This window comes from Danio rerio, chromosome 15 (assembly GCF_049306965.1).
Source record: "Danio rerio strain Tuebingen ecotype United States chromosome 15, GRCz12tu, whole genome shotgun sequence".
Taxonomy (NCBI): domain Eukaryota; kingdom Metazoa; phylum Chordata; class Actinopteri; order Cypriniformes; family Danionidae; genus Danio; species Danio rerio.
The window spans coordinates 26,070,095-26,091,442 of NC_133190.1; the positions used below are offsets into that span (position 1 = coordinate 26,070,095).

At 33.8% G+C, this 21,348-nt stretch overlaps 1 protein-coding gene across 16 annotated transcripts in view; it reads left to right on the forward strand.

Annotated features, from left to right (window-relative positions):
* mark4b (MAP/microtubule affinity-regulating kinase 4b) overlaps positions 1-21,348 on the forward strand; it is a 90,420-nt gene that overhangs the window by 52,185 nt on the left and 16,887 nt on the right. For all 16 annotated transcript variants that reach the window (XR_012390837.1, XR_012390838.1, XR_012390839.1 and 13 more), the window contains exons 4-14: positions 7,555-7,603; positions 8,186-8,251; positions 9,270-9,340; positions 10,380-10,436; positions 10,580-10,816; positions 14,042-14,161; positions 14,260-14,359; positions 15,532-15,641; positions 15,726-15,909; positions 17,160-17,371; positions 18,289-18,392. Coding sequence is in view for 12 of the 16 variants with exons in the window: in XM_005157598.6 (XP_005157655.1) it covers positions 7,555-7,603; positions 8,186-8,251; positions 9,270-9,340; positions 10,380-10,436; positions 10,580-10,816; positions 14,042-14,161; positions 14,260-14,359; positions 15,532-15,641; positions 15,726-15,909; positions 17,160-17,371; positions 18,289-18,392 (1,310 nt within the window). In the remaining 4 variants the exon portion in view is untranslated. The remainder of the gene's footprint in view (positions 1-7,554; positions 7,604-8,185; positions 8,252-9,269; positions 9,341-10,379; positions 10,437-10,579; positions 10,817-14,041; positions 14,162-14,259; positions 14,360-15,531; positions 15,642-15,725; positions 15,910-17,159; positions 17,372-18,288; positions 18,393-21,348) is intronic.

Here is a 21,348-nt window from a genome sequence, read left to right on the forward strand (position 1 = left end):
ACTAATAACTCAATCTTAAAATGAAAAATAAAAAAATTAGGTTTAAATCCAGGCTTGGCAAGTATAAGCGACTAAAAGAAAATAAAGTAAAACCATTTAAAAAAAAAAAAAAAAAAGAAATACTAAGGAACTGTAATAACACCTTGCTTAGTAAGCATAAATTACTAATATATAATAAAATAATTTAATAATTCATGAAAAGTATACTGCCTTTATAGAAATTAAATGTTTATAACATTGATGATTATGATGACAATAATAATAATAACTAAATGTTTCTTCAACCCTAGATTTGCATATTTTAATGATTTCTAAAGAATCATATTTATTGTATTAGGCTGAAAAAATTATTGATTGGATTTACAATTTTTTAAAGGTAACTAGTTACAAACAATTTATATGGACTGAATTTAAACAAATGAAGTTGAACATTACTTGATTTAATTTGTTTAAATTCAGCTTGTATACATTTTATTGCAACCAGTTATCTTAAAATAATTTTGTAAATCCAGTAAAAAAAAATTTCAATTAATATCAAAATTTTATGTTAATAAAATATTAATATATTAATAATATTATATTTGATGTTACAATATTTCACAACAATAATTTTTCTATTTAATTTTGATAGAATCTGGGCTTGGTTAGCATAAGTGTCTAATCAGGAAAATCATGAAAAAAAAAACTGCTTAAAGAAGATGAAGAAAAACAAAAGCAGTAATAGGTCAATCTTAAAATAAAAATGAAACTACAAATCCAGGCCCGGTGAAGAGACTAATAAAAAAATACTTACCTACTTACTCCCAGGGCTGTTTTATATTGAAGTTGATATTTAGCTGCACCATATTGGTGTTTTGTAACATCTCATTTTACGAGGTGGGTCATTAGCTCAACGCTCAACCCCCAACCTGGAGGACCAGAACATACAGTACACACATTCACTATGGACAATTTAGCTTACCCAATTTACCTATAGTGCATGTCTTAAGACTTGTTGGGGAAAACGGAGGAACCCCACGCCAAAATGGGGAGAACAAGCAAACTTTACACAGAAATGCCAACTGACCCAGCTGGGGCTCGAGCAAGTGACTTTCTTGCAATGAGGTCACTGCGCCACCGTGCCGCCCAATAAAAAATAGACTAATACATTTTTAATGAAAAATATCAGGTAATTTATAAATGTAAATAAATACATAATAACAATAGAAATACTATGTGCAACATTGCAGATTAAAAAAAGTATACTGCCTTTATACATGTTCATTGTTTATTAGCACTTGATACTTTTACTATGAAACCAAATGTGAATTTTAGTAGTACAGATCGGCTAGTTCATGGGATATACTGAACATTTAACACACTTGTGAGACACACAAAAGTTAATTTGAGGCAAATAGGCGGTGTAAACTAGTGATATAACAGCTCTGTTTAGTTTCAGCACTCAGTCTCTGTAACAGAAGCAATGAGAAAGTGGATTCGATTTCCTTTCAGTGTACAGTGATTGTGTCGCTGGCTCAGAGTCTTTTGCATTAGCAGGGTCATTATGTAACCTGTCTGCCTCGATCAGTTCAATTCGCATTTGTGAGCATCTGTGTTTGTGTGTGCCAGCCGTACATGCGTAAAACAAACAGATTAGTGACCTCAAACAGATGCCAACCCACCATAACCATGTTTTCAACTAGTACACCTTAAATAACGCCTTTGAAATGAAGCGTTTGATTTCAAAAATAAAATAAAAATACTGTTTTTACTTCAGAATAACCCTGAATGCACATTAGAGGGCTTATTACAGTGATCACAATCTTTCTGAATCACGTTCTTAACCTTTGAAAATATATTTTTAGTGCTGCAGCATCTAAAAAACTTGTCCTACTTGCTTTTAACACCATGTCAAGATTTGTTATCTCTTCGAATTTGCTGAACAGGCTTGTGTTTCTCAAAATACATGTAATAACAGTTCGATCATAATGTTATCTGGAGTGTGTTTGATGTAAATAAAGGGCAAACCTGCTCCTGTACCGGTTTTGTTGGAACAAATTATGCCCAAAGGAAGATGCATGTGCAGCGAGGAGCAAAAGAAAACTCCTCGGGGGGCTGTCAGCATGCAGACAGCATAAATCTGCAGAGAACTTCACTGGAATTCCTTCTTGCTCTTTAAAGCAGCCAAATATAAAGCCGCATGAGCTCATTTGTCTTGAAACGGCCTTGCAGCAGAGACAGAAGAGCAAACATTTTGGAAATGAAGTCAGCAAAAAAATAAGGACTTCCTCATTCTCAGGCTGCAGAAACAATTGAGAAATTTAGTAGATTATTAGCTCTATTTAGAAAAAGAAAACTACACTGTAAAAACTATATGAACATTTAGTCATGAGAGCAAATGCTTTAGTTCATTGTAACTTATTAAACTCAGTTAATCATGTTCTAACTCAAATTTATATGTTATGCAATCTGTTTTAAGTCAGTTTAACATGATATAAGTTCAGTGCACTCATAAGGTGAATTTGATGCAGCCTAAATATTTAAGGCAACTAGGATTTTTTTACAGTGTACTGAGCTTAGTATTGGTCTATGTATAGGTTTCAATCAAATGGGATCTAATACACCCGTTTCTGTGCTTCTGAGTGCTTGTGTAAATATATGTATTTTTTTTATATTTGTTTTGTTAAATAATTATTTTTGTTATATAGGCATCATTTTATACACTGTATTCTTTTTAGAAATATTTTAGAATTTGGTTTTGATTTCAGTAGAAATTTATGTTTGCATGCTGTTGAGTTAAGAGCGATATTACCAGGGTTTATAAAAATAAAACCATAAAACACTTTCATTAAAAGTGTAATAGCATGTACAGTTGAAGTCAGAATTATTAGCCCCCTGAATTATTAGTCCCCCTGTTTATTTTTTTCTCAATTTCTGTTTAACGGAAAGAAGGTTTTTTTCAACACATTTCTAAACTTAATAGTTTCAATAACTCATTTCTATTAACTAATTTATTTTATATTTGCCATGATAATTTACAACAGTAAATAAAATTTGACTAGATATTTTTCAAGACACTTCTATACAGCTTAAAGTGACATTTAAAGGGTTAACTAGATTAATTAAGTTAACTAGGCAGGTTAGGGTAATTAAGCAAGTCATTGTACAATCATGGTTTGTTCTGTAGACAGTCGAGTAAAAATAAAGCTTAAAGGGGCTAATAATTTTGTCCCTAAAATGGTGTTTAAAAAATGTAATACCTGCTTTTATCCTAGCCGAAATAAAACAAATAAGACTTTCTCCAGAAGAAAAAATATTATTAGACATTCTTTAAAAAATGTCCTTGCTCTGTTAAACATCATTTGGGAAATATTTAAAAACAAAGAAAAAAAATTCAAAGGGGGCTAATAATTCTGACTTCAACTGTATATTTTATTGGGTAAAACATGATTATTTAGCTGACTATTGAATAAAATTTTTGATTTCAGGAGAGGTTGACGGTAGCCTGATGCTAAGCTAAGAGAGAAACTATCAGGGTTTTAAAACTAAAACCGTTAAAAAAAAACTTCATTAAAACTGTAATAGCACACTCAGCAGGCACATCAAAATGACATCAGATTGATGTTGTACCCCAACGTTGTTGGGACATTGCATTTTGTTTGAAAATAAAAATGAGGTTGATGTCAGAACCCAACGTCAGGCCAACCTCCTACCTATAATCAACCAAATATCAACATCTAATGATGTTACAGCTTGATGATGTGTGGATGTTACCTCTATATCGTCTATCAGATGTTGGATTATGGTTCCCATACTTGACGGATAAATGACTGTATTTGATGTCAATATGATGTTGGTTTAAGATGTTGGCTCGGTGTTGGATTTTGGTCACTTTCCAACACAACCTAAAATCAGCAAGTCGTTATTGGATGTCAGAATAACGTTGTCCTTAGACACTGGCTACACATTGTATTTTGGTCACCTGACATCGTAACCTAAATCTTACCTAATCTTAACATCTTATGACGTTATGTGCCTGCTGGATATATATAATATTTTATTGAGTAAGCATTTTTTTGCTCAGCAGCCTATTAAATAAATGTTTTGATTTCAGGAGAGATTGATGTTAGCATGTTGCTAAGCTAACCAACGTTATATATACTTTAGAAAATACAAAAACAAATATTTAGTAAAATACACTTTGGTCAGACTGAATATATTATAGAAATATTACATTTAAAGTTTCTCTCGGTGCATTGTCAGGTTGGATTCTGCCTTAAAATGTGGCGAAAGACATCCTAATTAAGTTGGCTTTGTGTTGAGAAACCATGTGAGGCCTTTAAATCTTGCCTCAGTTGGCATCACACTAGGATTTGGATCAAACCCACCGTGTTTATAATCATTTTGTTTATACTGCGTCGAAAAGTAAACTTGGCCCTGATTCCCTGTGAGTTTGTTGAGCTTGGTGTTGTGAAGCTTTTTGTAAACCTATGATTTTGGCCAAGGGCTGGGAAAGTGAAGCTGCACAGGCTCCTAAAACCAAGCGAATGATAAGTGGAAAGTAACTGAATGCAGTGAGTGAGGACAAAAACAGGACAAGTGAACACATGGCCTCACTCTCCCTCTCTCTTTGTCGCTGGGACGCTCTCCCGGGGTGACTGAGCGTGTTTGGGAAGAATTAGCTCTGACGGTGTCGTGTCTGTCAGCCATCAATACTTTATTATACATTTTCACTCTCTCCTCTTTCCTTCACCTTCCCTTTCTGCTTCTCCAGCTCGCACATGCACTGGCCGTCTTCGTGACTCTTTGTCTTTCAATCACGCTCTCTCTTTTTTTCCTCATCCGTCACTTTTCTCTTTGACTCTTTCTCTCCGCCTCTTTCCTTTTGTCACACAAGGTCTTTGCTGCAATCAAGTTCTGCTTTCAAACAGCAGATGGACGCTTCACACACATCTTGTTGATGGCCATTACTTCTGAAGCTTTAAAGGAGAATATGAAATACAGCCATTATTTGCACTTTCAAATTGGGGAAAATGTTACAAATAAAGATTGATTCTGCGATAAGCAACTTAACTTTGATGTCCTAAACAGTAGATGTTCACAATATGCATCTTTTTTTGGCTTGATGTCTCTTCTGTTTCATTTAACTGCCGTATGAAGGACAGGCTTGTCTGTGAGCAGGCGGTATCTTGGATTGTGTCACAGAGTGCGTGGGTTGTGTTTTGTAATTAGCATGGGCTTTGGCGTAGATGGTATTTATGGATTTGCTCGTGATGCATAGCCATCCATCAGTCTCTGCAGAGTCATTGTGGCGTCTGATGTTTACATGATATAATCAATGAAAGCATTTCTGACAGAGATGACTGTATCAGCTGCTGAACATAACTGAAAAGCGGATCCAAAAGTTTGAGGCCATTATTGAAGATACTTTAATGTTTTTCAGTTGTTTCTAAAAAAGTGTTGATTAAATGTTCAAAATATATAGTGATTTATATAGAGGAATGAAAAGTAGGAAAACACAAGCAAATAGAAAAAATATCAACAAATTGGGAAAATGGCATCAGTTTGACGACATGTGCAAGCAAATTCTCACAACCAGGACTTTAAAATAAACAAAAACTGCACCTCTTAGATCTCCGACAACATTGCTGACTCTAAACAGAAAGCGGGGTTTGCAAATTTTTGGGGTGCCCTGACACATGCCTGTTGTGGTCTGTCCTATTTAGGCATGGGATGATAACCATTTTCAAGGTTTACTGCAGTTTGAAAAAGTCAGTGATTTAAAACCGACAAAATTTTCTGTTATAGCGTTCCTATGGTATGTGCGATTTTTTTTATTTTTTTATTTATTTTTTTTTAAGGACAAAATTATCTCCAGCAGAAAAGATATCCAAAGATGCTGTTTTAAGTTGTAAAGAAATGTTTTTGAAACTAATGAAGACAGCAAAAGTCAACGATTCGTTAGAATTATTTAGCCTGTTTCAAAATATAATAAATGTTTCTTAAAATAAATATATGTAGGCTGCGTCCAAAATTGCATACTACTCATTAGGTACTGAGGTATTTTGAATTCGATTTTACTACTCGACCGATAGAAAAGTACAATCTATACAGTATGAATGTGAGTAGTATGAGTAAAGCTCAGCCATACTACATCCACCATATTATCATGATCATGTGACATACCCGCTTCACTCCCATTCATGAATTCTCTCGCGGTGCATCATGGGATAGCATAGCATCCATCTGATGCGCACATACGAATTTTGCCGGAAGTAGCAGGTCATCTGGGTACTTCTCACATATACTGTTTTTTCGATTTCTATGAATTTGGATGTTTAGAAAGTTAGGAAAACAGAAGCAAATAGAAAAATATCAACAAATTAGAAAGATGAAATCTGTTTGATGACATGTGCATACAAATTCTCACAACCAGGACTTTAAAATAACCTCGCAGATATCCAACAACATTGCTAACTCTTAACAGAAAGCAAGCAGCAAGGTTCGCTAATTTTTGGGGTGGCTTTAACATTTCTATTGTGGTCTGTCCTATTTAGGCATGGGACGATAACCATTTTCAAGGTTTACCGCAGTTTGATAAGTCAGGGTTTTAAAACCAACAAAATTTTCTGTTATGCCGTTCCTATGGTATATGTACGTGTTTGTTTGTTTTTTTTAGGACAACATTATTTCCAGCAGAAAAGATATTCAGAGATGCTGTTTTAAGTTGTAAATAAATCTGTGTTTTTGAAACCAATGAAAACAGCAGAAGTCAACGATTTGAATTATTTAGCCTAAATTACTGTTCCAAAATATTATACATTTTCTCAAAATAAAATATATTGGATGCGTATGAAAAAGTCTAGTACTGCATTTGAATTTAAATTTACTACTTGACCAATAGAAAAGTATGTTCTGTACAGTATTAATGTGAGTAGTATGAATAAAGCTCAACCGCACGACATCCACAATTTAATTATGATTACGTGACACACCTGCTTCTCTCTCATTCATGAATTCTCTCGCAGTGCATCATGGGATAGCATAGCGTCCATCGGATGCACACTTCAGAATCTTGCCGAAAGTAGTAGGTCATCTGGGTACTTCTCGCATATGATTTTTATCTATGGATTTGCATACTACTCGGCTCGCATACTGTTTTTACTGTACTATATAATATGGAAGTATGCAATTTCGGACACAGCCATTGTGTTCCTTGCGGAAAAAAGTCCTTGTTTTTTACCCAGACATTTAAAAAGAATATATTTTAAAGCAATGATCACAATTCCCTGAAACTGTTACATTTTTATCCAGTGGTTATCATGCTGTTAAAATCTCATGCCAAGCCTATTTGTAGCATGCTTCTGTATTTGTATGTGTTGTCAAACTGACCTTCGTTTTATCAGTTTGTTAGGGTTTTTCTATTTGCATATGTTTTCTTGTAGCGCATTTCAGGTCTCTCGGCAACTGTACATTTAATTATAAACACACAATCTTGTTAATTACATTTATTGTTTAAGTTTTTGTTGTTGCTGCTTATTTTACTGAATACTTTCCTTTTTTATCTCTCCTCAGCTCTTTCGAGAGGTGCGGATCATGAAGGGGCTTAACCATCCAAATATAGGTGAGTTTTTTAGATACTTTTGAGTGAAGCCTTGCTAAGTCATTAGTCAATTTAATTTTTTTGTTTTATTTATTTATTTATTTATTTATTTATTTATTTATTTATTGTTTTATTTTCAATGTTTGTTTTTTATTATATTTACTTATTTTGTCAAGTTAGTTATGTTTAAATTAAATTAAATGTTTCTATATTTTGTATGGATTTTAAAAATGTAATTTAATTTATTTATTTATTTAACAATAACTTATATTAATACCACAGCTACTATTATTGTTATAATTATTTTAGTATATATAATTTATTTGCCAAATTGCTACACGACTTTGGACTATACCTCCATTCGAAAGTTTGGGGTTACTATAATATTTTTATGTTGAAATTGAAAGCCTCCTAGTTATTTTCTTTTATTTATTTAATTTTATTTATTTATTTTTTATTTATTTATTTATTTTCTTTTGAGAGATCTGAGAGCTTTGTCGAGGAGAATTCTATCAGTGAATATGACAATTTTGATTTTTGTGCATACTTTTTTTTTTACTTTTGGGCATGGTTATGTAATTTTTATTTTTCTTCTATCTACAGTTCAGCTCTTTGAAGTGATCGAGACGGAGAAAACGCTCTACCTTGTGATGGAGTACGCCAGTGGTGGTACGGTTCTTCCCCACATTAACTTACTCTATGATTTTGTTCAGAAAATGTAAACTAAATTTTGGGATTCCAGAAAACAAAAACTAAAAAAGATGGAATCTGTTTCTAATTGACCTACTGTATGTACCATCAAGCTTTGATGAGTTACATGAACAAACACACATGTCTCCAGTCTTTATATGCGCTCAACCGTAAATGCGCCTGTGTGTGACTGTCGCATCAGTCTGACTGAACACAGCTGCACAAACTCTTCATCCTTCCCTTCATTCCCTCTTGTATAGGTTTCATGTGCATTCACTGAAGCCAGAGCCAAACAGCTCAGCAATTAGAACGATTTGCCGCTAGTAAAGATGCTCATAGTCAAATCAGGCTTATTTCAACTTTAGCCCGTCCTATTTGTGGAGCTTGAATCGGCTGCATGCCTAATGAATCACATGTTTCCATTCCTAATCTATTAGATGAGGCTGATGCACGTGCAAGATACACACACACACACACACATTTCAGCATTAGATTATACTACACACTGGCAATCTGCCTTCCCTGTTTCCTGCCCCTGCTTTACATCTCACTGGAAGCTTATTTATTATCTGTACTGTCAGCTAATGAATCTCATTCTGTCGTCAGTGAAAACGGAGGGGAATGAAATATTGCCATGGTTTAAGGGTATTAAGTAGCTAACTTAATTAGTCAGGAAATTTGCCATTGATTGTTTATGACTTATCTAAATGAGTTATATTAGTGACCTCCATTACCCATTCAATGTGTGTTCATCTTAATCTGTACTCATACCACTATGCAGCTTCATGAAGGAATGTGCAATGTATCTATGAATGTAGATGTCACAGGGTAATAGATCTTTAAGTTAAATATCATCATTTTAAATGTCTACATTTTTATTTATAAAGTTATTTTAAATATTTCTAAGTAGCTAATATTAAGCATATTTGAACAAAGGATTTGGATCAATATAGTTATTATTATGTTGTAGCTTTACTCAATTCTGTCTTTTGTGTAGGTGAGGTATTTGACTACCTTGTATCCCATGGGAGAATGAAGGAAAAAGAGGCACGTGGTAAATTCCGTCAGGTAAGAGACGCTTAATTGTTAAACAGTCCAACATAGGCTTTTTCTAAAAACATATACCCATGTACATTTCTGGAGACCACAAATTATGTGGCCAGAGGAACTTATGGCTGCATTTCGTCTTTAAAACAAATGATACGGGGTGATTTTACATCATTCCTTTTCGTGCTAACCAGCTGACCGCTTACCCCTATATGGACAGCTTTTCCACTGTTACCAGTTTGTCCAGTTGCTCGCCGAGTACGTTGGCGAACTTGAGATGCAGAGCTGAGTTGACTGTGATGACAGGGTTCAAGTCCGGCAAAGAACAGTTTCAGGACGCAGGTCAGACTAGTCAATTGACTGCTAGTCAATCAGAGCTTTTGAAAACACTATCGGTTGGGTTTAGGGAAGTGGGTAGGCGCTGGTCAATCAGAGCATTTGAAAATACTATCGGTTAGGTTTGGGCATAGAGGCGGGTGGGTCATTTGATGGGTCTGTCTGTCTACAGCTACCTCTAGTGGCTTTAAGTGAGAAGAGCAGGCACAAACGGCACTCGCGAGAGAAATTTGAGATCTCAAAAAACATACACAACAACCTCTGGTGGATTCACGAAAGCAAAAACAGCAAAAAAAAACATAGCTTCTGGGACATATTTGGTGCTCTCCAGAAATGTATATAGGGCTACATAATCAGAATGAGCCTGGGTTGGAACAATCCTGATACTGGTTCTTTTTAAACGTAAATGTAAATCTTGCTTTAGAGATATTCTATAAAAAGTTTGGGTATCACTTTATTTTAGGGTGTCCTTGTTACACATGTTCCATGTACTTACTATAGTAGTTACAGTTATTTATGCATAATTTCATGCAACTAACACTAAACCTAATCTGCATTTTAACCTGAACTGTATAATAAGCATATGTAATAATTACTATCAAGTAGCTTAATAAATAGTGACACTCCAACAAGGATATCTTAAAACAAAATGTGACCAAAGTTAGTGCTTATAATAATAGATCTTCCTTTTACAGAGATGTCAATATCAGTGCTTCCCTTTCAGATTGTGTCTGCAGTTCATTACTGTCATCTGAAGAACATTGTTCACAGGGACCTAAAGGTTAATCTTCATTACTTATATATTCTTTGATTATCTCTGGATCTTTTGTAAAACTGTAAAGACCTGTCGTTAAAATATTTGCGCTCGTTTTAACTATTATGTCCTGCTCATAATCCTATACCGTCTTATACCTCACATCTCAGGCAGAAAACCTCCTGCTTGATGCCGACTCCAACATCAAGATTGCTGACTTTGGCTTCAGTAATGAGTTCACTCTGGGCAGCAAACTGGACACGTTCTGCGGCAGTCCACCGTACGCCGCACCAGAGCTCTTTCAGGGGAAGAAGTATGACGGGCCTGAGGTGGACATCTGGAGTCTGGGGGTGATTCTCTACACACTGGTCAGCGGATCACTGCCCTTCGATGGACAGAACCTCAAGGTGCAATATGAGAGGGCCATGTGAAAGTGTTTTAGGGATTGTAGGAGCTTTCTTGTCCACAATTAATCCAAATTTAAGCCACCCACCTTTGTGTGGAAGGTTGAGGGATTATACAATAAACTAATCCAAGAATGACCTGCGTACCAAATGTTAATGCTAAATTCAGTGTGTATTTTCAAAGTAGAAAGCAATAATCATCAAAACCAGATGCGTCATCAAACTATGTGCATTTGAAAGCAAGAAAAAACATATCCTATTATTGTTGCTTTAATTTGAAATTAAATGTTATCATTTTTGCAAAGCACATTATTCAAATTTTATTATATAAAATTAACTATATTATATTAAACAAACTAGTAAAATGTAAATTGCTTGAACAGGTATTTGGTCAAGATTTATATGTCAAAGATGTCAGGCATGTTTATTTTAATTTAGATATGTGTTTTAGTTGTTATAAATTAAGAAATAAACAAAACAAACAATAAAGCTGTCATTTTAAATGCTGGTGAATGTTCAAAAACAAATGGAAATTAATTTCAATAGACATGTAAAATTACATTTAACAGGATTTAATTATATGCATTTTGCCATATATAGATCATTGTTAATTAATTAATACTAAGCTTCATGTAGATAACAGCAGACACAATCCACACACACACATACACACACACACACACACACACACACACACACACATACACATCAAACATTATAATCCAGGGTACCTGGCTTAAAAACTCAAATTGACTGAAATATTGTGCTGTAGGCCTAAAATAATTTTAAACTGGTTTTAATTTTCCTTTGTATATGTAAAGCTACCCAATCAATCCAACAAACATCCAGTCACCAACAAATACATCTGAATAAAACTTCTAGAACAGTTTTTTTAAAGGTGTTTTTATTAATTGTTAATTATGTTTAATAGTTATGTTGCAAAAAAATGTACATAGCTAGGATCAGCTTTTTTAGAAACATTATTTAAATATGTGGCTAAGAAATAATTAATTAGAATTATAGACAAATCATATTAGAAAGGGGAAGTTCATTTTTTTTCTTATGGGCCATTACAAAATCTTTAGCATTTAGTCTTATATAAGTCTGACATTTTATTCTTCATGGTCTTAAAAAGGTTTTAAAAAATCTTTGACTTTTTGAAACCAGCAGAAACCCTGTAAACAGACAAAGGTAATAAGCTACTAGTTAAAGGGTACCTATTATGCAAAAATCTATTTTTTAAGGGGTGTAAGCACAGTTGTGTGTGAATATATTTAGTCTCTAATGGTAAACATTAATTAACTCTATTTTTATAATGACACTTGATAAAAACAGTCTGCAGAAACACTTGACATTCTTCTTTTGTACATGTCATTGAAGGGGCAAAGCTCCGCCTATTTGTGACAACCTCTCCCTCATTAACATAAACAGCGCTGATTGAAAAGCAGCCATCCACAGTTAGAGTTTTGCTAATATACCTGTCAAAGAAAATGTCACCAACTTAAAGCCATTATAAATGTCTAGTTTTAGGATGCTTAGCATAATCTCCTCAGACTAGCTGCTTCTAAACCACTACTTTTGACGTTTTTAGTTTTTCATGAAGATAACATTAGTCCTGTTTTGAATCTGTCGCCATGCTGACACAAATGCATTTGTTTCCCTGTCTTCCTTTGAACAGGGTAGCTTCGGGTTAAAGTGTCTTAAATTTCAGAAAAAAAAAAATTTAGGCCTTAAAAAGTCTTTCAATCACAATATATTTTGATAAAAGTTTAAAGAAACGTTTATTTATTAACTCTATTTGCTTATTTAAATGGTTTAATTATCTTCCTTACAATAACATTTGTTTTTAATGCTTTTTTTTAAGTTTGTCTTGACCATTTAAAAATCTTTAGCGTTTAGCCTTGTGTAAGTCAGAAATTTCATTCATTATAGTCCTAAAAAGGTCTTAAAAAGTCTTAAGTTAAGTTAAGTTTGATGAAACCTATAGAAACCCTGTTTGAAAAAAGAGCTGGGAGCCAAATGGCATTTAAATTTAAAACAAAAGTCACCAAAACAGCACAATTTGGATCAAAGCCTAAACGGGGTAGTTTCAAAGAGTTATACAATCTTATCTGCGAGATATATTGAGCTTAAACTTCACATACACGCTCTAGAGCAGGGTTTCTAAAACTCAGAGGTCTAATGTCCTGCAGAATTTAGCTTCAACTTGCCTCAACACACCTGCAAGGATGTTTCTAGAACACCTAGAAATGCTTTGGTCACATTAGAGTTTTTGCTTGCACAATTCTGTTGTACGGTGCTGCGAAAAGGGGCTGGATTAAACAAGATGACTAGACTTTAAAAAACGCGAGCGATTGGTCTATGTTTTAAATTTCTGTGCAGAGAGGTCATGTTTTGTTCTACGATTGGTCTCACGCAATCATGTAATGCGATTTCACAGGTCAGAGTTCACCAAGCTTGACCTTTTAAATGCAGCGAACTGCGAAACTTGTCACACAAGCTTGCGTTTCAGCTCTGACGCATTCATGTGGTATAAATGGAAGTCTGTAAGGAGAAAAGTGCAGTGTGAACACAGTTTAAGAGCTTGATTAGCTAGCCAAGGCTTGTCTGATTGGGGTTGGAGCTAAAATCTGCAGGACACTGGACCTCCAGGACCGAAATTGAGAACCCTTGCTCTAGAGACATATTATTTTACATTTTGCAGGCTGCACATATAAAATATTTCTAATCAATATACTGTAAATAATATTTCATATTCTGCAAAGACAAAGAAGTGAAAAATATAATAACAAATAGAAATGATAGTGGCATTCACCCTCCTTAAAGAGAAATAGAAACAAGCACCATGTGGGAAATGCAATTACTCATGAGCGTCTCTCATTCTGCATGAATTCAACTGTGCTCTGGCTTGCTCAACATTAATGACATGTACAGTAAGTTGCTTTGGAAGTTGAAGTAAGCCTTGTCAAGTATGCATTTACCTAGGCATGGGTCAGTAGATTATTCTCAAACCACCAGCAGATCTCTCATGTCAATTTCAAACAATCCTCTGGCAACATTTTGCGACATTTTCTAACTCATAGCATTGGCTCTGATGATATGCTTTACTCTCCACTAATGTAGGTCAAGTGAGCGGTGATTGTGTGTGTGTGCCGTGGGCTTGATCGGCCCACTGACTGCATCACAATGACATTAGGTGTTGAACAGAAGTGTGTGTTGTTCCCTCAGGAGCTGCGTGAGCGAGTGTTGAGAGGGAAATACCGTGTGCCGTTCTACATGTCCACTGACTGTGAAGGTATCCTGCGCCGCTTTCTTGTGCTCAACCCCACCAAACGCTGCACCCTGGAGGTGAGGAGGAGAAACTGCAGAGAGGGCGTCTCATTGAGTTTGCATGGATCTTGTGGCCTTCGACTCACTTTATCTGCCTCTCTGTTCTTCCCTTTCAGCAAATCATGAAGGATAAGTGGATGAATGTCGGGTATGAAAATGATGAGCTCAAGCCTTACATAGAGCCTGTGGAGGATTATAATGACACCAGCCGTGTTGGTGAGAAATGCTGTCTTATCATCTCGTTTTAGGCCAAAACAAATGGTTTTTAATTCTCAGTGTCTTGCTTTCCTGAATATATTTAGAATAAAATGTTTTATCTTGTTAATATCTATATTCAAAAGGATAAATAATATCATTTATTTGCCACATCGCTTATTGCTACACAATTTTAGACTATACCTCAGTTCAAAGGTTTGGTGTTGCTATGATTTTTTTTTTTTTGTTAAAGTTGACAGTCTCTTAGTTATTTTATTTATTTATTTGTTTGTTTGTTTGTTTATTTGTTTATTTGTTTGTTTGTTTGTTTATTTAACAAAAACTAATATTAATAGCAATCACTATTATTGATATTATTAATTAATTATATAAATAATGATACAGTATTATTAATATGAGTTATTAATATTTATAATTACAATAATAAAAAAAATAATGGGGCTGTATGGTGGCGCTGTGAGTAGCACATTCTCCTCACAGCAAGATGGTCTCTGGTTCAAACCTTGGCTGGGTCAGTTGGCGTTTCTGTGTGGAATTTGCAAAAAGTTATGAATAACACTACCAACAATTATGCCAATATTAATATTTAAATAGGATAATAATATAACATAATCATTCCTTATTATTAATAATAATATTATCATTAGAAGTATTCAGGCTGTTTCAGTTGGTATTTCTGTGTGGATGTTCTCCCCGTGTTTGCGTGGGTTTCCTCTGGGTGCTCTGGCTTCCCCACAAGTCCAAAGACATGTGGTATTGGCTAAAATTGACTTTGGTTTATGTTTGTGAACGAGTGTGTATGGATGTTTCCCAGTTACAGGTTGCAGCTGGAAGGGCATCTGCTGTTTAAAGCTGGATAAGTTGGATAATGCTGGAATAGTTGGCAGTTCATTCCGCTGTGGCAACCCCAGATTAATAAAGGAACTCTAAATAAATTGAGTCGAATAAAGAGTCGAAAAAAAATGAATGAATAAATGCAATAATAGGAAATAATTAAAATATTACCCCATTTGCAAGTTTTCCATACACATATGGTTAAATCTATTTGATAACAAAGTAGGAAAAAATTAGAAACAAGACACTTGAACCCAGATTGCTTAAGTCTGGTTAAAATGATCTGCTAAACCACTTGTCTGTTTACCATAATGATTGTTTTCTCTTTGTTCATACAGATGTAATGGTAGGAATGGGTTACTCGCGAGATGAAATCAAAGATGCTCTGACCACTCAGAAGTACAATGAGATTTTCGCCACGTATCTGCTTTTAGGTCGCAAGAATGAGGTGAGATAGGGATTGCAGCTGACCTGAGATCCCACCTGTGTGCTGTCCTGTCGTTGTGTAATGTCTCATATGTCACCCATATAGGATGGCATGGAGTCCCGGTCGAGCAGCAGTCTTTCCCTAGCACGTGTGCGGCCTAGTGCAATCACCAACGGCACCAGCAAACACTCGTCCACCTCCTCGTCCAGCTCCACCTCTGCCTCCAGTCACACTAAACCCCAGCGCAGTGCCTCTACCTACCACCGCCAGAGGAGACACAGCGACTTCTGTAAGCCCTTTTCTGTTTTAGAAATTGAAATCTACAGTTTACAGGCTACTATCTACAGTAGGACTAATGGAGGTTACACATAACAAGAGGAATAGTATTTATAGCTTAATTATAATTAGATATAAATTATGTTGATGGAAATGACTGGGCATCTGTTGATGGTAAGAAGTTTAAATATTAAGATTGATTGATATTGACTAAAAAATTGTCACTTTAGTATTATTAATATATAAGTTATATTATTAACAAACATTATTATTTCTATGATTAATAATAATAATATCTAATTCATTTTGTTGCTGGGCTTAAACAATGATTTGATATTTATATTGACAAAAATGAATCATATTGATTTCATAATTTAGTATTTTTGTCATTGTTGCTGGTATTACCATTATAATGGTTTTTATTAATTCTGAAAAATATATAATTATATTACCAGTTCATGAGAAATAATAATAGTAATTATTATTATCATATGTAATGTATAATTATTAATATTTATATGTTGTAATATATTTTACAAATTGCACTATAATAAGTATAGTAATAATAAAACAGTAGCAATAATAGTAATGATAATAAAAGAATGTATTAATGACTAAATTGTAAAATTATTCCTATTAACAACTTTATTAACAGTATTAAAACAGTAAAAAGTGTTTAATTATATTAATAAAAATATGTAATACTTAAATATAATAATAATGTGAAATAATAGTAAAAATTATTGAGTAATGTTACTGATAAATAATAATTCTACATTTTAAACTAATATTAATTTATAAATTCCTAAATATAAAACACGATTCACAAATCCAATTCGTAATTTCAAACATGATTCATGAGTACACAAATCCAATTTGTAAGTTCAAAACATGATTCATAAATACACAAATCCCATTCAAACATTATTCCTATTAACAACATTATTAACCATATTAAAACAGTAAAAATTGTTTCAATATTTTAACATAAATGTATAATAATTAAATATAATAAAAATGTGAAATAAAAGCAAAATAGTAGGGAAAAAAGTAATGAGTTATGATACTGATAATTAATAGTTTTAAATTTTAAATTAATAATTAAATAATAATTAATAATAGAAAAAAATAAGTAATAGTATAAATAATATAAATTCACATAATAATTTAAAAATAAAATGATTTTATTATACTATATTTAAATACTACAATTAGTTTTTTTCTTTTTTTAAATTTTACAAATTGTCTTTTTATGCTTGTCAGGTGGGCCATCAGTGCCAGTAGCCCATCCGAAGCGCAGCCCCACGAGTACAGGAGAAGGGGATCTGAAAGAGGAGCGTCTGCCCTCGAGGAAGACCAGCAGCAGTGTGGTAGGCAGTCGCAGCATCCCTCCATCCAGCCCTATGGTCAGCACCGCCAACAACCCCAACAAGTCTGAGATACCGGACCGCCGCAAGGACATCAATGCAACAACGGTAATCAAGACCGGCAAATCATCTACATCCTGTTGCAGGAAATAGTCTTATATCAAATATTCACTGTTAACCCTTGTGTATTGTTCAAATTTACTACCATTTTGTTATGTTCGTGGCTGTTTTTGCTCCATTTACTTCGATTGTAACCATATTTTTTGATTGCAAACCCATGTCACCTAATAATCATGCATTCTAGATTGTTGATCATCAGTTACAGGGCAGGACTGATCATCAGTTACAGTGCAACCAACAATCAAGAATGCATGAGTATATGGTGTCACGGCTTTGCAATAAAAATTGTTGCAATTGAAGTCAAAATGGGGCAAGTCATGTAATGGGGCAAAAAAACAGCCACGAACATTACAAGCATAATAAAAAAATTAAGTCTTTTAAAACAATATGATGTATATTTTAGGAGGATTCAACTGAAATTATAGCCATAAACTGATTTACAGACATGATCAACGCTTTCATTCTATGGAAAAGAGAAGCTGGACATTCAGCTATAAATAACTTCTTTTGTCTTGCACGGAGGAAAGAAAATAATGCTTTGTTTGAAAGGCACAGTGATAGAAATTTCTTTTTTGCACACACTATTCTGTTTTTAGAGTAAACAATCTAAATGATCTTTGGGACAATTCAAGTGCTGTCCATTAAAAGGTTGCATAACGGCCCCCTAAAAAACATCAATATCAACAACAAGTTTCCCCCTGGGATGTAATGGCACATGTTCATCATCGGGATTTTCTGCTCACAAAGTGATGTTCGTTTAGTGTGCAAACAGCTTGTTCCTGAAATGTTCCATTAGACAAAAACACACACATTTTTGAGGACAGCGGTGTCAGGAAAGCTTTTATTTAAAAAAAAGTGGTGTCTTTCTGTGTTCAAATCCAATGCCTGTTTTTTTTGTGCTTTAGAACAACATCCCTGCCAGTGCCATGACCCGTAGAAACACTTACGTGTGTACGGATCGCACCGGCACCGACAGACACTCCTTACTCCAGAATGGGAAAGAAAACAGGTATGCCTCTGTGTGTATATGTGGAATAAAGTGATAGTTCACCACAAAATGAAAACCCTTTCAAATCTTGAGAGACTTTCAATTAAATACAAGAAGAAATTTAGAATTTTTTTTTAAACTGGCAACCATTGACATCCATACAATGGAGCCAGATCAGTCTAAAAAATAATACATTTACAAAATATACTGTAGTTCATACATCCACAACACAATTCGCATTTACATATTCTAATTTGTAAATTCAAAACATGATTCAAAAATACAAAAATCCAATGTATAAATTTAAAACACGATTCATAAATACGCAAATCCAACATCTAAATTCAAAAAACGATTCAAAAATATGAAAATCCAATTTGCAAATTCAAAACATCATTCATAAATATGCAAATCCAACATGTAAATGCAAAACATGATTCAAAAATACACAAGTAAAATCTGTAAATTTAATAGCAATTTAAAAATACACAAATAAAATTTGTAAATTCAATAACGATTCAAAAATACACAAATCCAACATGTAAATTCAAAACACGATTCAAAAATAAACAAATCCAATTCGTAAGTTCAAAACACGTTTCATAAATATGCAAATCCAACATGTAAATTCAAAACATGATTCAAAAATACACAAATAAAATTTTTTAACTTTAATAACGATTCAAAAATACACAAATAAAACATGGAAATTCAATAATAATTAAAAAATAAACAAATCCAATTAGTAAATTCTAAACACGATTCATAAATACGCAAATCCAACATGTAAATTCAAAATACGATTCAAAGATACACAAATACACTTTGTAAATTCAAAACACGATACATAAATACACAAATCCAATTCGTAAGTTCAAAACATGATTCAAAAATACACAAATGTAATTCATGAATTCAAAACACAATTTATAAATACGCAAATCATTCAATTATTTTTCTTTCGGCTTAGTCTCTTTATTAATCTGGGGTTGTCACAGCGGAATGAAATCACCAACTTATCCAGCTTATGTTTTTACGCAGTGGATAAAATGCGCAAATCCAATTCATAAATTTAAATTACCACTCAAAAATACAAAAATAAAATTTGTAAATTCAAAAAAACATTCAAAAATACACAAATCCAATTCGTAAATTTACGATGCATAAAGGCACAAATTCAATTCATATGGTGAAAATATTTGATTTTTAATTGTAAATTCCCAAATTGAATTTATGAATTGTTTTGAATCTACAAATTGTATTTTGTAAATGTGAATTGTGCTGTTCATGTATAAATTGTATTTCATAAATATTTTTGAGACTGATCTATCTCCATACATACAAAACAAAAAACTCCAACATTCTTCAAAATATCTTCATTTGTGTTCAACTTATTCAAAGGTTTGAAAATGATGAGTGGTGTAAATGATGACAGATTTCTCTTTTGTGTGTGTGTGTGTGTGTGTGTGTGTGTGTGTGTGTGTATGTGTACTATCTCTTTGAAGTTTCATAATTGATGTACATGCTGGAGCTGAAACGATTTGTTCCTGTGTGCTTGTTTATTGAGATGGATTTGGTCTGTTATGCTTCAGCAGTGGCAGATGGCGACTGCTTAGCTGTCCTTCTATCACCCTCCTCTCTGAGGATGGTGCAAACACTGGCTGTCATGTGACTTAAAAAGAGCCATAGGAGGCACGTGGATTGTCTGGGTCACAAGGCTGCTTGACTGCTTGACCTAAAGAACCATCCCTCCCCCGAGCCTTGACATTACAGCACACGTGTCCACACTTGCAAAACTCACCATCGTTATAATGTGACAAATACACTGTGAAATAGAACTGCTTACACACAAATCCTTTTCATGTCATGCAATTTTTAAACCTCTCACTCAAAATGCAAAGCTAAATTTCCAAACACAACCAAACAAAATGCTACACTTATTCACTGTCACACACACATAATTTCTGATCACTAAACAATCACTGTTTTACTACAGTATAGGTCTATAAATAGGTTAAAAAAACTGGTCCACAATTTGTAGACGGCGTATTCACCTTTTCTACATCCTAAACTCCTCTAGAAAACAATAGAGAAATTCTTCTCAGCCTGGCTCTGGAAAGTGTATGATGGCCAACCCTATGCCCACATGACGCTTCTCCAGGAAAAGGGAGACCCCACACTCAGTTTTTTTCACTGTATTTTGGAGAATATACTTTTGCTTTACATACAGTATATTTATAGTTTTGCTGTATGCTACTGTATATAACAGTAATGTTTGTCCTAATGAATATTTTCAGTTTCTTCATTGCATTTGTGTTTATAGTCTACCTGTTACTCCTCTCTGCAGATTATTTTCACTGCAGGACATTGTATTGAAATGTAGATATAAGCCTGTTAAGGAGCAAAGAGCTTTACATTTAGAACAAAAGTGTTTCATTCTGACGTGTGTTTATGGCATTTTGAATGCAGTGTTACATTTTGAAAGAGATGTGAGGCATTTTGCATTTTGTGGTTGCAGTTTTAAGAACTGTAGAGTTTTGATAAAAGGTGACAATGTTCTGAAAACGCATATAAGCAGTTGGAAAAAACTGTAAAAAAATTTAATTATATTAATAATTGTTTTATTCATTTCTCCTGGTTTATCAGCATAATTGTAGAATTGAAAATTAAATTAATTTAATATATTTTATTTTTGTAAGTCAAACAATCAATCCTTGACAGTATCAGTACTTCCATACACACACACTTTAAACATCAAATTTCATCAATTTTCAGCAGAAAGTTAGAGAGATGGAGGAGTCTGACTGTACAATTGCCTCTAAGTGTATAGAGTGTACACCAGAAAACACTGTGTTCCAAAAACACTGACTAGTCTGCAATTTTAAAAGCTTAAAGTAGAGTTTAAAGGTTAGAAGTATTGAATTTGTGACGTACAAAAAACAATCCGTTCAATCTCAGCATACCTGAAAAAACAATT